Source organism: Cervus canadensis, chromosome 24 (genome assembly GCF_019320065.1).
Source record: "Cervus canadensis isolate Bull #8, Minnesota chromosome 24, ASM1932006v1, whole genome shotgun sequence".
Classification (NCBI taxonomy): domain Eukaryota; kingdom Metazoa; phylum Chordata; class Mammalia; order Artiodactyla; family Cervidae; genus Cervus; species Cervus canadensis.
The window spans coordinates 2,812,579-2,825,726 of NC_057409.1; the positions used below are offsets into that span (position 1 = coordinate 2,812,579).

The window sequence follows — 13,148 nt, forward strand, 5'->3', positions numbered from 1 at the left end:
TCTGCAGAACGACAAACACTGTTACCAGTCATGAAACCACTCAGCCACGGTCTGACCCTGGCCTCCTCCACGGGCTTTGGAGGTGTGGGCAGCGGTGTTTCCCAGCTTTCTGTGCAGGGACCCCAACATGGGAGCGTGGGGAAGGTGGGGGCAGGGGCCACTGCACCTCCTCCCTTCCAGGCAAGACCAACCAAGGGCGCTGGATCGGAACACCCCCGCACCCTGAAGGTCAAGGCCTGGGCTGTCTCCACCTGTGAAAACAGCCAGGCAGGTTGCTTGGAACGTGAGTGCGCAGCTCCCAGGCAGGCGGAATGCGGAGGTCAGCAAGCGGGTCCAAGGGAGCCAGTGAAGGAAGCAAAAGCCTCAGTGATACTTCTCAAGCACCTGCCTTTCTTGCACACGTCAGCGCTTCATGGAGACTCCCAGGTCCTCACGACGGCCCCAGGAATGCAGGCTCTTACTGCCACCTAGGATCCTGGAAGCAGCTCTGGGGGGTGAAGGAAGCTGCCTGCGGTCTCAGAGCTGGAAGGCGGCCGAGGCGGGCCCCAGGCCTGGCCAGCCTGGCTCTGCCGGACGGCAGGCGGCCAGCGAACATCGCTCGCCTCTCTCCAGAACCACGCTCCGGGGCGGGGCAGGCTACAGATGCACAGAGCTGAGGGACGTCGGGTGCCTCTTCTGCCGGCAGAGGGGGCCCTGATGTGTCCACGGGGATGTTCAATTCCAGGCGACGGAGCCCAGGTGCTCAGCCTGAGACCAGCCAGCTGCCGCGTCAGAGGGGGAGCCGGAGACCCCTGCGGGTCACAGGGCGAGCTGGCGGCCCCCAAAGGCGCAGCGCAGGCCTCTGGACAGCCAACAGGGCTTGCCCCACGGCCGCCGCGCTGTCTCCCTCCCACCGAACCAATTCAACAACAAGGAGAGCCACGAGGCTGCACCACAGGCTTGTGAAAGCTTCAAACATCACACGCAGGGCCGCTGCCCCAAAGGATCTAGAATCCAGGCCATCTCCCACGTTGGAGAAGGGGCTGGCAACCCACTCCAGTGTTCTTGCCTGGAGAATCCCATGGACAGAGGAGCCTGGCGGGCTACAGTCCACGGGGTGGCAAAGAGCCGGACACGACTGACCGACTAAGTGTACGTTACGAACCTTTCCAGGAAACCCGCGTTCTCCACAGGGGCTGCGTGACAGTAAGTTGGAGAAATGGTGGGCTAAAGGAGTACGGGCTTTTCTTTCTCCATCTGTAGGACTTCTCAGAACCTTTAAACGTGGCGATATGGAGAAGCTTCCAGAAGGTAGTTAAGAGTTCTCACTGCCGGGGGCGACAGGGCGCGGCACCGCAGGACCCCGGGCCGCCTGGGCTCACGGCCTGGCGCCTCCGCCACCACCCGCCGACCCGGACGCACTGCCGAAGCCCTGCTGCCGCTTCCCCCAGGTGGGGACGAGGACAGCAGCAACCTCAGGAGAGGCTTTCTGCAGAGTTAAGAAGATACATTCTCTGCCAGAAGCTACAAGCTATCTCTGAGTCTGTCCTCCGCCTTTTAACGTCACTTTGTTTAAACTTTAAAATTAAATTTGCACATTTCAAGCCTGTCACACTGGCATGAGCTTCCACACCTGGTGAAGGCCTTCCCCCCACTCCCAACACCAAGTATTGCTGCTGTTTTCCCCCCGGTCCTCTCATGTTCATTTAATATTTGTTCCTTAGCCCATCAGCAGGGTGAGGACGCGCTGTGTAAGAGATATTTAGCTTGTTGTCCTTCAAAACGATTAGCTGTTTCAGCAATTTTATCGAACGATCAATTTGTTTCTCGCAGTGAAGCACAACCATCGCTCGTAACACACCCTAAGTCCCCACGTCCCGGGGCCTGTGCTGAGCTCTGAGCCGCCTCTGCTTTGGCCTTGCTGCCGGCCCGTGTGCACGCGGCCCACCTGCCTCGAGGGGCGCCCGCTCCGGGGGGCCATGCGGTCCCACTGTCAGCCCTGGGGGCTTGCCCTGCCGTCCCCCGGCGTCATTTACACTCGAAGCGCTTTATGCCAGTGTGGACGCTGACTTTGGTACCTTCGATTTAAAAGCAGTCACTTTACTGACCTGTCCCTTTAGTTCCTGGAGGGCAAGAATTTGCTTTTCCTAAAAATTTTAGATTTGTTTTAGTAACTGAAAGAACAGGGTCAGACTATTTGGGTTTGGGCAGGATGTACACAGTGCTGCGTGTGTGTGTGTGTGTGTGTTGGGGTGGGGGCGTCTGCCATAAACATGTCCACCTTGGCACAGCTATGTGTCTATCTGCGTGTGTGTGTGTGTGTTGGGGTGGGGGCATCTCCTAAGAAGGGTTCACCTTGGCACAGCTGTGTGTGTGTGTGGGGGTCTATCTGTGTGTGTGTCTGTGTATCTGTGCCGGGGTAGGGGCGTCTAAGAAAGTGTGCGCCTTAGCGCAGCTATGTGTGTGCGTGTCTGTCTGTGTGTGTGCTGTGATGAGGGCATCTCCTATAGAAGCGTCCACCTTGGTGCAGTGTGCCCCGCAGCCAGCCCAGGCAGAATGGGGCAGCAGTTTCCTTGTGTTGTGTGTGTGTGTATCTATGTGTGTGTGTCTGTGTGTGTTTGTGTACTGTGGGCACAGCGGCCCCACAGCCAGCCCAGGCAGAATGGGGCAGCAGTTTCCTTGCTCATCCAAGCCTGCAGGGCCTTCACAGCAGAAGATAGATTCTAACGGTCTTTTTTTCCTGAGGTCCTTACAAGTTCCGTGGTGACTATCCGCCCCCATCACAAGTATCTTTTACACACTGGAGTCAACAGCGGGGCCTGACTCTGCCGTCCCTGTGGCCACGGCTCAGGCCCCGGGCTCAGGGCGCTGAGACGCTCTCGGTTTCGTCTGTAAAAGGCGGTCCCCTCCCACCTGCTTCACAGAGAGGCTGTGAAACGAAACGCGTAACGGGGAGACACATTAACAACGAGGCCCTTCCATCAGGGCTCCTGACACTTGATGGATCTCCACTGTGGCAATTTATTTTCCTCTGTCATCGCTGAAAAAGATCTTATGATGAATGAAAAGAGGGGAGTCAAATTCTCAATCTGAGACCAAACCAAAAAAATTTCCATCTTGCACTTTATAATCTAACAAAGCATACTACCAGGAGGCTGACACCAAAGCGAACGGGAGATTGCTACCTTTCAAGTCACTCAGCTCTGGAGGATTTCAAGCCCGTGGCCACAGCGGGAAACCTCCTTGACTGTTCCAGGATGCTGAGGACCAGAGGGACACATCCCTGGAGTCTGCTCCTGAGCTCAGACCCCTCTGCTCCCCACGAACACGCCCACAAGCAAGCACGGGACCTCGTGCTTTTCTCCTTCAACTGGTTTCAAGTTTTAAGGGTCTGGACTGCTTGGTCAGGAGGCAATCCAGGCCATCCTGCACTGGATCAAACGAGGGTCTGTGAGTCTGCATGTAACAGAACTCATCAGAATTCCAAGCAACCTCCAGCCATCTCTATGGGGGGATCAGAGGAGTGCCCCTAGGAAGCCCCATTTCCTCTTCCTAAGCAGATCACGCCATTTCATCCTTGCTTAGCAGGCTGCCATCCTGACATCAATCACCATCAGGTGGTGGGGTCCTCGACTTGGCAACAGGTTGGGGTCGTGAAAGGCCACCTCCACCCCCGTCTGGAGGGGCGCCCCGGGTGGGGAACAGAGGGCCAATCCGGCACCCAGAGTCCGGGGTCTGCCTTCTCCCTCAGCCTTGCTTTCGTCACTACAGCTGCAGGCCATTCAACGAGCGAAAAACACTCGCATGAAAAGGCTCACCACAACTTTCCAAGGAATGGAGTTCATTAAAATCCTGCTGGAGGCCCTTGGCTGGAATGCTTTTTCCCCTCGTAAAACAGAACTGCAGCACCAGTCGCCTGTAGCAGAGCTCACGGGAAGCTCAGAAACATCAGGCTGTGGAGGGGTCCCTGCAAGAGCACCGGCTCTTCCGTTCTTTCCCCAGGGCCGGCTCCAGAGACAGCACCCGGCTGGGGAGAGAACGCTTCCTACAGACCCCATGACACGTGCGAGAGTGGAAGCCCAGTGCCCTCACCTCCGACAGAAACCCACCAGGAGCTTGGCCAGGCACCAGTGGAGGCTGCCTCCCTGCCTCCTCCTTGCCTGCAGGGCTACAGAGCCCTGGCTCCAGGGTGCAAAGCCCCCTCCCCTCGGCTCCCGGGGGTACCCCAACTGCAGGGGAACCTACATGTGGTGGGGAGGCCCAGCCACAAGGCCCAGCCGAGCATCTCCTCGTGGGGTGTCCTACTTCCCGGAGCACCAACTGGACTCAAGAATTTGGTGAAGAAAGCATTCTTTTTATGTTAAAACGTCTTGCATGTGGGCAAGTTATGAACTGGAATGCAAATTTTTTTTTTTTTTAAAAAAAGACAAAACTAAATTCTCTGCTAGAGGCGGCCACTTTTGGCTTTGCCCCCCAAACTCCAGAGGTGTGTGAACATTTGTCTCCTCAGGGATACTCTGTCGGGGAAACTTTGGGGAAGAACCTAAGGCACGCTGAGAGGCGGGGGGAGAGGTGGTCCCGGCGAGGGGGAAGAGAGTGCCAAGCATCCTGAAGAGCCAGGACCGCCGTTACTCAGCAGCAAAGGCAAACGACCGTGCCTCCCGGGGTGCGTGAGCGACAGGGAGCGGAGCTGGCGCAGCCAAGCCGTCCTCCTCCCAGAAAACCTCCGAGTTCCTCATTAAGCGTCGGCGCCGCGGAGCCAGGCCTTTCGGCTTGCACCCGCAGCACCCAGAATGGTGTCTGGCACCCAGGATGTCAGACGCTTACAGGAAGAACTCGGTTCCGCAACTCGGGACAGGCGTCCTCGGAGCTGATCAGCTGGTCAAGTCCAAAGGGGCGAGAAACTCCATCCAAAACCGTCCCTCAGCTCTCGGGTCCCTGCGTGTTTCCCTCCCCGTGACAGAGGAGCTGAGGGCACACTTCTTCCCGAGCTGCGCAGTGTCAGCTTCGCAGGGAGTGCTCGGGAAACGCTGACTGAACCCACTCCCCCTTCACCTACTAGGTCTAAGACCGCTTCAGAAAGAAGACGTGTTTAAATGCCGTCTTTGAAAGAAAGGAGGAAAGCATGCTGGCGCGAGACTGTTTTAAACAGTGACAACCACGGGGAACCCGGGGAGGCCTGGGCAGCCTTGGCCACAGATGGAGCAGATCACGCCTGGCCTTAAGGGTCCCAAAGGTGGCTCAGCTTCATCTCCTGGGGACAGAACTGAGTTTGATGCTCTCACGACACGCAGCTATCACTGAGAAAACCATTTCCAGATTTCACGGGTTCAACTATTAAAGACTGAAAACTCACAAAGTGTAGCAGAGGTCGGATAGATAATCAGTGATATTAATGACTGTTATATAACAAGAGTAGCCTCAGTTTTAATCACAGAGGTGTGAGAGCTTGGCTCAGGGTCCTGGCCAACACAAGCTGCAGGTCTCCACCCTCTGGCTCAGGAGGCACGCCCTGTGCAGGCCAGCCTTCTCATCTGCCGAGGGCGATCTTCCCGCGGACCTCGCGTGTCTGTAGGTGGCCCGTTTCTGGGAGCTGCTCGAACTGTAGGTACTGCTGAGGCTGCCCTTCTATTTCTGGAGGGCAGTTCTGGCTGCTAAAAAGAAATATGCTGAAATGAAAACCGATCAAGTTCTCAACTCCCTGGTCAGAGCATCGGGCCCTTGTACCTCTAACTCAGAGACCGAGCGGGGATGGCTTGGGTGCTTTAACCCCTCCCTGGAGTAAATAAAGTCTGGGGACACCCAAGAGCTGGACCTTTGGGTGACGATAAGCAAAGGAGGGAGAAGGAATTAAAAAATGAAGCGACCGACATTTGCAAGCAAAGACGTTCCTGCTTGGTTACAGATTTAGGTCTATTTTTGGTTTGCTCTTAAAAAGGCAAAGGACGGCTAGCCTGCTGGGTGCCCATTTGCAGAAACAAACTCCTTCCTCAGCTCAGGGCTCAAAATACACCCCAGTGGAGAGGTCTCGGCTCTTGCTGCCAGTGTGCAGAGGAAAGCCACAGAAGGTCAAAGTTGAGGAAGCCGAGGGAGCATCTTAACGGCATGTGATTCTTGGCCCACATGGACCTGCGGGTATTTCTGAAACAGCTTAACCATGGCTTTCGGCTGGCTTCACTCGCGCACAATGGGATTAATATGTAATAAAATGATGCTCTGGCCATCTGCAAAGGAAGGTCATTTCCCACCAATCAGAGCACGTATCATAATCCCAGGCAGCAAAAGCTCTGACGGTGGAAAGAAAAAAGCAAACCGACCTGGCATGATAAATCGGGCTGCCTTGGCCCAAAGCTGCCAGGCACCCTCCACATGTCTTTTTAATGCTGCTTGGGAATCGGGCCGCCGGTGGACCGGATGGATTCCAGTACTTCCCTGGCTCCGACATCTAAGTGAGGCCATTCCCTCCATGGGCAGTGCTGGCAAATCCCAGCATTCGGCCTTAAGAGCTGGAGGCTTTTCTTGAAAACAGCACCACCTCCCTGTCATTACTGGCGGCAGGTGAGCCGGACAGGAAGGGCTGTGATGAGCGCCGGGCCGGGCCGGGATCTGGGATCTGCCTGATCCCAGATTACAGGGAACAAAGGCCTGGACACAAGGCTTCTAGACGGGCTCAAGACAGGGCGAGTCTCCTCAAATTACCGCTTTGAGGAGGAACTGAAACTGCAAGTGAACTTCAGGGCCATGGCGCTGCACCCAGCACAGAGTGACTAATAAGAATGAAGGAATTCTGCTCGTCCAGTTAGAAAGAAAAAACAAAAACACAGAACAACACAGACAGGCCTGTCCCGCCCAGGAAAACGGAAGGAAAACAGCAGTGACAGAAGGTGAACATCCATGGAAGCGACTTCCAGGACCTGCAAAACCTGCCCAAATGCCGAATCCATCACAGTGCACAGCAGGGGCCTCGGCCGTGTTTCTGAAGCACGTCAATAGGGTTTTAACGAGGCATGCCTCATCAGACCCTAATTCAGTGCACGGTCAGGCTCCATTTCCATTTCGACACTCATCATACTTCAAACTAAAAAAGGGTGGAGGGACTTCCTTGGAGGTCCAGTGCTGGAGCCTTCACCTTCCACCGCAGGAGGTCGGGGGCGGGTTCGACCCCTGGTCGGGGAGCTAGGATCCCACATGCCTTGAAGCCAAAAGACCAAAGCACAAAACAGAAGCAGTGTTGTAACAAATAGGTAAAGACTTAAAAAATGGTGCATGTTTAAAAAAAAAATTTATTTTTAAAAATAAAAGGCTGGCCCCTCACAGCTGGGCGAGGGGACAGAGGCGCCTCACCAGTGCCCAGTTAAGCAGTGGACCAGAGCAAGCTGTGTATCCCAAGTGGCCAGCCTGTAGAGAACAGTCTTCAAGTTTCTGGCTGTTTTTAATTACGTGGACTTTAAATGATTTTCCATAATACAGTCTATGTTTTAAATGTTGTAGATTAGTAATTATTTAACATTTCCCCCGTAAACAGGTAAGACAGACAGACAAGGAAGAAGCACCACGTTAAATCTGTGGCTCTGATATGAAGTAAAGGCACCCAGCACCACCCTGCTTCTTCCTCAGAGTTTAAGTCATCCAACAAAGGAGAAGCGGTCCCGTGTACATTAGAGGGGTGTTGTGAAAATCAGCGCATGCATGCATCAACAGTGTCTGACTCTTTGAGACCCACAGATTGTAGTCCTCCAGGCTCCTCTGTCCGTGGAATTTTCCAGGCAAGAATACTGGGCTGGGTTGCCATTTTCCTCCTCCAGGGTGCCTTCTTGACGAGGGACTAGAACCTGCATCCACAGGGTCTCCTGCACTGTAGGTGAATTCTTCACCTGCTGAGCCACCAGGAAGCCCAGGCATAATGTGAACGCAGACATAAAGAGGCCAACGAGACATCTCATGACACTACTGAAAAGCTTAGTGAAGAACCAGGTATTACGATATACAGTTACGAGTTCACAAACAGTTGGAATACACTCAAGTCGCTTGCTCAGATGACGAAAGCTTACGATCTCTAAGGTTTGGCTGAGGGATCATTCCCAGCGGTTTGAATTTTAAAACTGCCCCTTTTCTCTTTGGAAAATTAGATGAAATAACACAACCAGTATCCAGCTCAGCCCTGGGGACGCGGACGTGCTCACCGAACGTTAGCTGCTGGCCCCCCGCCTCTGTCCCCTCTCCAGGCACACCCCACAGACAACGCTGCAGGTGGGAGAACAGTGGCCCCTGACCGCGCCCTCTGGGTGCCGCTTCCTCCCCGTGGCCCAGCAGGGGCCTCACAGTGCGGGACCTCACCTGGGCCTCAGCGCCCTCTGCAAACGAACCCCCAGGCGGGGCGTCACCCAGCCAAGGTGAAGGGTGGCGCATGACTCACTCTTTCATTCACCATCAACGCTGCGATTTCCCTGCTGAGCCCAGGGAGAACTGGTCTATGCGGCTCAGGAACCCACTGACCAGGTTTCCACCAAAGCGGCTACACACTCATCTCTGCGACAGGGACGGGGGCGTCAGCGCGACAGGACACAGCTGGAGGAAAACACTTCAGTTGCCATAAGAACAAAACAGCCTGCGGAACACCACGGAGACTCTACTGAGAAAACAATCTGCTCATCATTTCTGACTTCTATGTTTGGTCTGTTTCTAAAACACAGTAATAACTACATTGGCAAGCTGAATCGACACGCAGCCGGGCACGCCGTGACGCTCAGCGGAGGAGCAGCAGTGTGGCCTCCGGGCTGACCAGCTGAGAGGCCCGGTCCTACCCGTGGCTTCTGCCCACCCCCGGCCACAGCTGGCCAGTTAGACCTCTCCAAGGAAAACAGGCCATGCGGCACGGCCCAGCCCGCCTCGTGTGCTGTGACCCGACGGGACTGCTGAGAGGTAACTGAGGCCACGCCAGAGAAAGCGCTCGGGACAACGCACCGCCCACGAGGGACAGGACGCGGGGTGACGGTGACGATGCCACGTCAAATCCAAGCCCCCCGGTGACTTCCAAGGACACCTCCTACCCATCCAACTTCATGTTTCACCACTTCCCAACAAAGACCGTTTCTCTGACTCACATTTCACACGCCCATCCAATGTCTGAGCCAATGTTTAAAAATTAGCATCTTTCACATAGAACTTCCCAATGTACGGCACTCCCAGAGAAATCTGAAAACAAGCCCCAGAGAATCAGAGCTCACAGGGCAAGAAGCAAAGGGCGCGCTGGCCAGACCTCGTCTGTACACGAAGGCCACCCTGACCAGGTGCCGGGTGTGGGACCCCCGATGCCAAGCACACGGTGGGTTTGCGTGCATTGCAATCCAGGCTTCTGTCCTTTCACACTCATCTGAAATGACTCACTGCCCGGCCAGGACCTGCCACCGTTTCTGGCTACCTTTTCCCCGTTTCCATCACAAGCACCTGGAATGGGCTTCCTCATCACAGCTCTCTTCCTGGAGAACGTTTCTCCTCCTTCCTTCCTGAATTATTACACAGAAGAGGTAGCAAGCTCACAGTTCCACCCAGCAGCTTGCCTCTGTCCACACAGCTGCCTTTCTCTTGGGGTCTATGTCTCTATAAACTGACAAACAGCTGCACAATGGGCCTTGCGGACTGCTGGCAAGACTTTTATCTGTGAGTGACCTGAGTCTCCTGCAATAATGTTCTTCCCTAGTAAAACTGTTCTGAATGCACACAATGGAGCTAAATATATCACTACAGCGTATGAACAAGTTTTAAAGCTACTATCTTTAAAAGACATCTAACTGATGAACAACAGCTGGCAACTGATCACCCCTCTGAGAAGCTGGGGGACACTGACAGGAACAGAGGCTGATCGGGGTGCGCTCAGGTTGCCACCCGGGGCCAGAACCCGCCGGCCAAGTGATCCAGCAACTCAGCTGGCTCTTGATCTTATTCGACTTCTTTTCATGATTTCTCACAGGTTTATAGGTTTTTTTGAATACTTTGAACATTTTCAAATAACATTATGGTGCCAGTGAATCTCTGGCATCATTTTGAGACCAGTCATTCCATGAATGTATATATACATGAATAAACAAATACTTTTAAAAAAAATAAACATATTTAATTACCTTGAAATCTCATTATAAAATCATCATTTTGTGATATCTCAGTTAACTATATACATATAATATTTTAAAAATAGTTTTACTAATCAAAGAAGAAATCTAAATAGAATTGCATTCCACTCCAATCAATACTGTCAGAAAATCCCCAAAAGTTTCCACAGTGAAGTCATTTTTTATGATCTGGTGTTGAAATTGCATTGTTTCTTATGCTGAAGAGTAAGAGATTTCTTTTTTTTTTTTCAGAGTTTTCAATACAGAAAGTATTTGTCTAAAAATGCTCCCCTCTGTATCATTTGTTCTCATACAAATAAATGTTTTAAAAACAGACGTGATGAGCTCTTTAAAAGCCCAGTTTTGCACTTTGTGTCATTTCGAGCTAGAAGTGAAGCCACTGGAACACTTGGGAAGCTAGACTTTCGTCCTGCTTTGGCTGGAGAAACGTCCACAGTGGCAGAGAGCCTAGCACAGCCTGCAGCCAGGTCCTCCTGGGTGTGTGTGGCCTCTGCTTCCCCGGGCCTACCTGTAAATGTCTAGAGAGTGGAAACAAGGCATCAGGGGGAAGGGGGCAAGTAGTATTGACTTCAGAGCTCCTATCTTGGCTTTATGAAAACAGCCTGCACAGAAAGAATGACAGAGGAAACTCATCTCCTCTCCGGAGGAGCCTCTTAAGTCAGCGGTGGCGTCTAGCTGGAGAGGAGGCGTCTTGTGTGACTTGAACTCCGTGTGGAACAAGGTATATAAAGGCCTATTACGGCCCCAGCCCCAAATGAAACCGTACAAACAAGATACGTACCAGGTCGATCAGGTCACTGAGGTTTTTCTCGATTTGCTGTGGAGGCAGGCGCCTCATCAAGTCCAAGGCACAGTCCAGCTGCTGATCACTCTGCCAAGAGACAAACAGGAGTGTCTGAGTCATTCTGCCGATAGAAACACCAAACCCCCCTTTTCAAAGGCGCTCTGACAGCTGCAGCTTGCCCAGGTATCCTGAGAGCAGACAGGCCTGCAGTGGGCCCTCTGCCACGGCTCCTGGGTGGGAGACCGGCCGGGCCCTCCAGCACGGCAGCATCTGTCTCAAGTGGAGGATTCGAAAGGTAGTTATATTTGCGGAAGGGGGCTGAGGAGTTCGCAAAGCTGCCCTGCTCAACACACGTGTCAAAGTCTCATGCACTTTCCTTCTCCACCTCGACAGACCGGCGGATGCATGACTCCCAACTGGTTCTGCAGTGAGAAGGCTCAAGGAGCAGGTCACGCTTTGTTCTCTGCTGTAACTTGGCCATGACAGGACATGTCACCAGGAGAGGTTCCCCGATGAGCTCCAAGCCAAGGACAAAAAAAGGGCAAAAAACAAGATGTGCGCCAATGTTTAAGGGCTGCAGTCATTCATCCGAGGCTGGGCCTACCTTCCCAGGTGCCAGGCCCTTGCAAAACAGACCAAGACTGGAAACAGCTCCAGTCAAGAGCTCCCTCCCGCTGGCCAGGTGGACAAGGGCATAAACTGGGGTCGGTGCTCCGCAGGGCCAGAAGGACAAAGACTGCCCTCGCTCTCACACTCCTCTCTTTATTTAATATTCACACTGCACGGTTTCCCTGATGGCCCACTGGTAAAGAACCCACCTGCCAATGTAGGAGACACAGGTTCGATCCCCGATCGGGGAAGATTCCGCATGCCTCAGAGCAACTAAGCCCGGGAGCCGCAACTACTGAGCCCACGAGTCGCAATTATGAAGTCCTTGTGCTGAGAGCGTGCGCTCCACAACAGAGAGGCCACTGCGATGAGCAGCCCACGCAGCACAACTAGAGCAGCCCGCTCAGCAGTGAAGACCCAGCACAGTCAAGAGACATAGACTGTAACATTTATGCTGGAGATACACACGGAGATACACACACCGCATCGCAAATGAGCAATAAGCCACGGAGGCAGGGAGGGAGGGACTGAATGCAGGTGAGGCCGGGAGAGTGCGAAGTGTTAATTCAGTGTGCAGTGGGCTCTAACGCAGAAGGAAGCCAGGGCTCCGGAGGAGCAGCCAGAAGGAAGGTGAGACAGGCGGGCCTGGGAAGATGGTGACGACCACCGCATGCGATGCGAGCAAGTGCAAGTAAGGCAGGTGGGGCCCCCAACACAACCCACCAGAGGCACCGTCTGATTTGCAACCTTAATCTACTCTGCTCAGACCCATCTCAGGATTTCTGAAAGCCCTAAATCAACAAGCTCCAGAATCTTTATAAACTACACAAGGTAATCCTGGAAATGCTACATTTGACAGTAATAAAATATAAACTCTGAATCCGACCACCTGCACTTCCGTGTACATCAACCACAAACAGGCTGCGGGACAAAGACCTGCTTTATATCCACCCAGAGACAGAACGCGTATGCTCACCGAAGGCAGGTAATCGATACAGCATATACAGCAGGCTGTAAAAAAGAAAACAAAAACACAAAACCTGTCCCCTGGCTCAAGATGGTTATCAACGAGCATTTATTCTGAGACACGACAAACAGGCTATACTCTGCAGAGACAATCATACACTGCAGAAACCTTACTGCACGTGTTTGGCTCAGTGAAACTTCCCGGTGACCAGGTATTCCCCATGCGTCCCAGGCCTTCTATGCCAGCCAAGGCCACGGGACCTGGGTCTGGCCCACCGACGTGGAAGACATTTTAGTACTTCTACAGTCAAGAACACACACATGAACTGATTTGATGCTGCTGACTTATATTCGGTGCTCTGTTCTGCCTTTCATTAACTTAGGACCTTGGGCAAATTTCTTAACCTCCAGGGACATCTATTCATCCTGTGAAGGGGAATAAATGACGCTACATTTAAAATGAAGCCAGGTGGCTAGAAGGGGGAGCTTTCAAGCACCAGCACACACCACCACTTACACACTCCAACAGGAAGAGAGGACCTCCCATTCCAGGAGGAGGAAAGATTTCTCACTGTCCAGCAGCAAGCCCAGCCCAGGGAAACATCACCACCCCGTACCCCCCAACTCTCCCCTTCCTCCAGGGGCCATTCCTTCGAAGCACCCCTGCTCAACGTCCTCCT

At 53.4% G+C, this 13,148-nt stretch overlaps 1 protein-coding gene across 4 annotated transcripts in view; it reads right to left on the reverse strand.

The window, feature by feature from the left end:
* Nucleotides 1-13,148, reverse strand: part of CAPZB (capping actin protein of muscle Z-line subunit beta) — a 137,786-nt gene that overhangs the window by 60,321 nt on the left and 64,317 nt on the right. For all 4 annotated transcript variants that reach the window (XM_043446079.1, XM_043446078.1, XM_043446077.1 and 1 more), the window contains exon 2: nucleotides 10,891-10,980. In XM_043446079.1, the coding sequence (XP_043302014.1) occupies nucleotides 10,891-10,980 (90 nt within the window). The remainder of the gene's footprint in view (nucleotides 1-10,890; nucleotides 10,981-13,148) is intronic.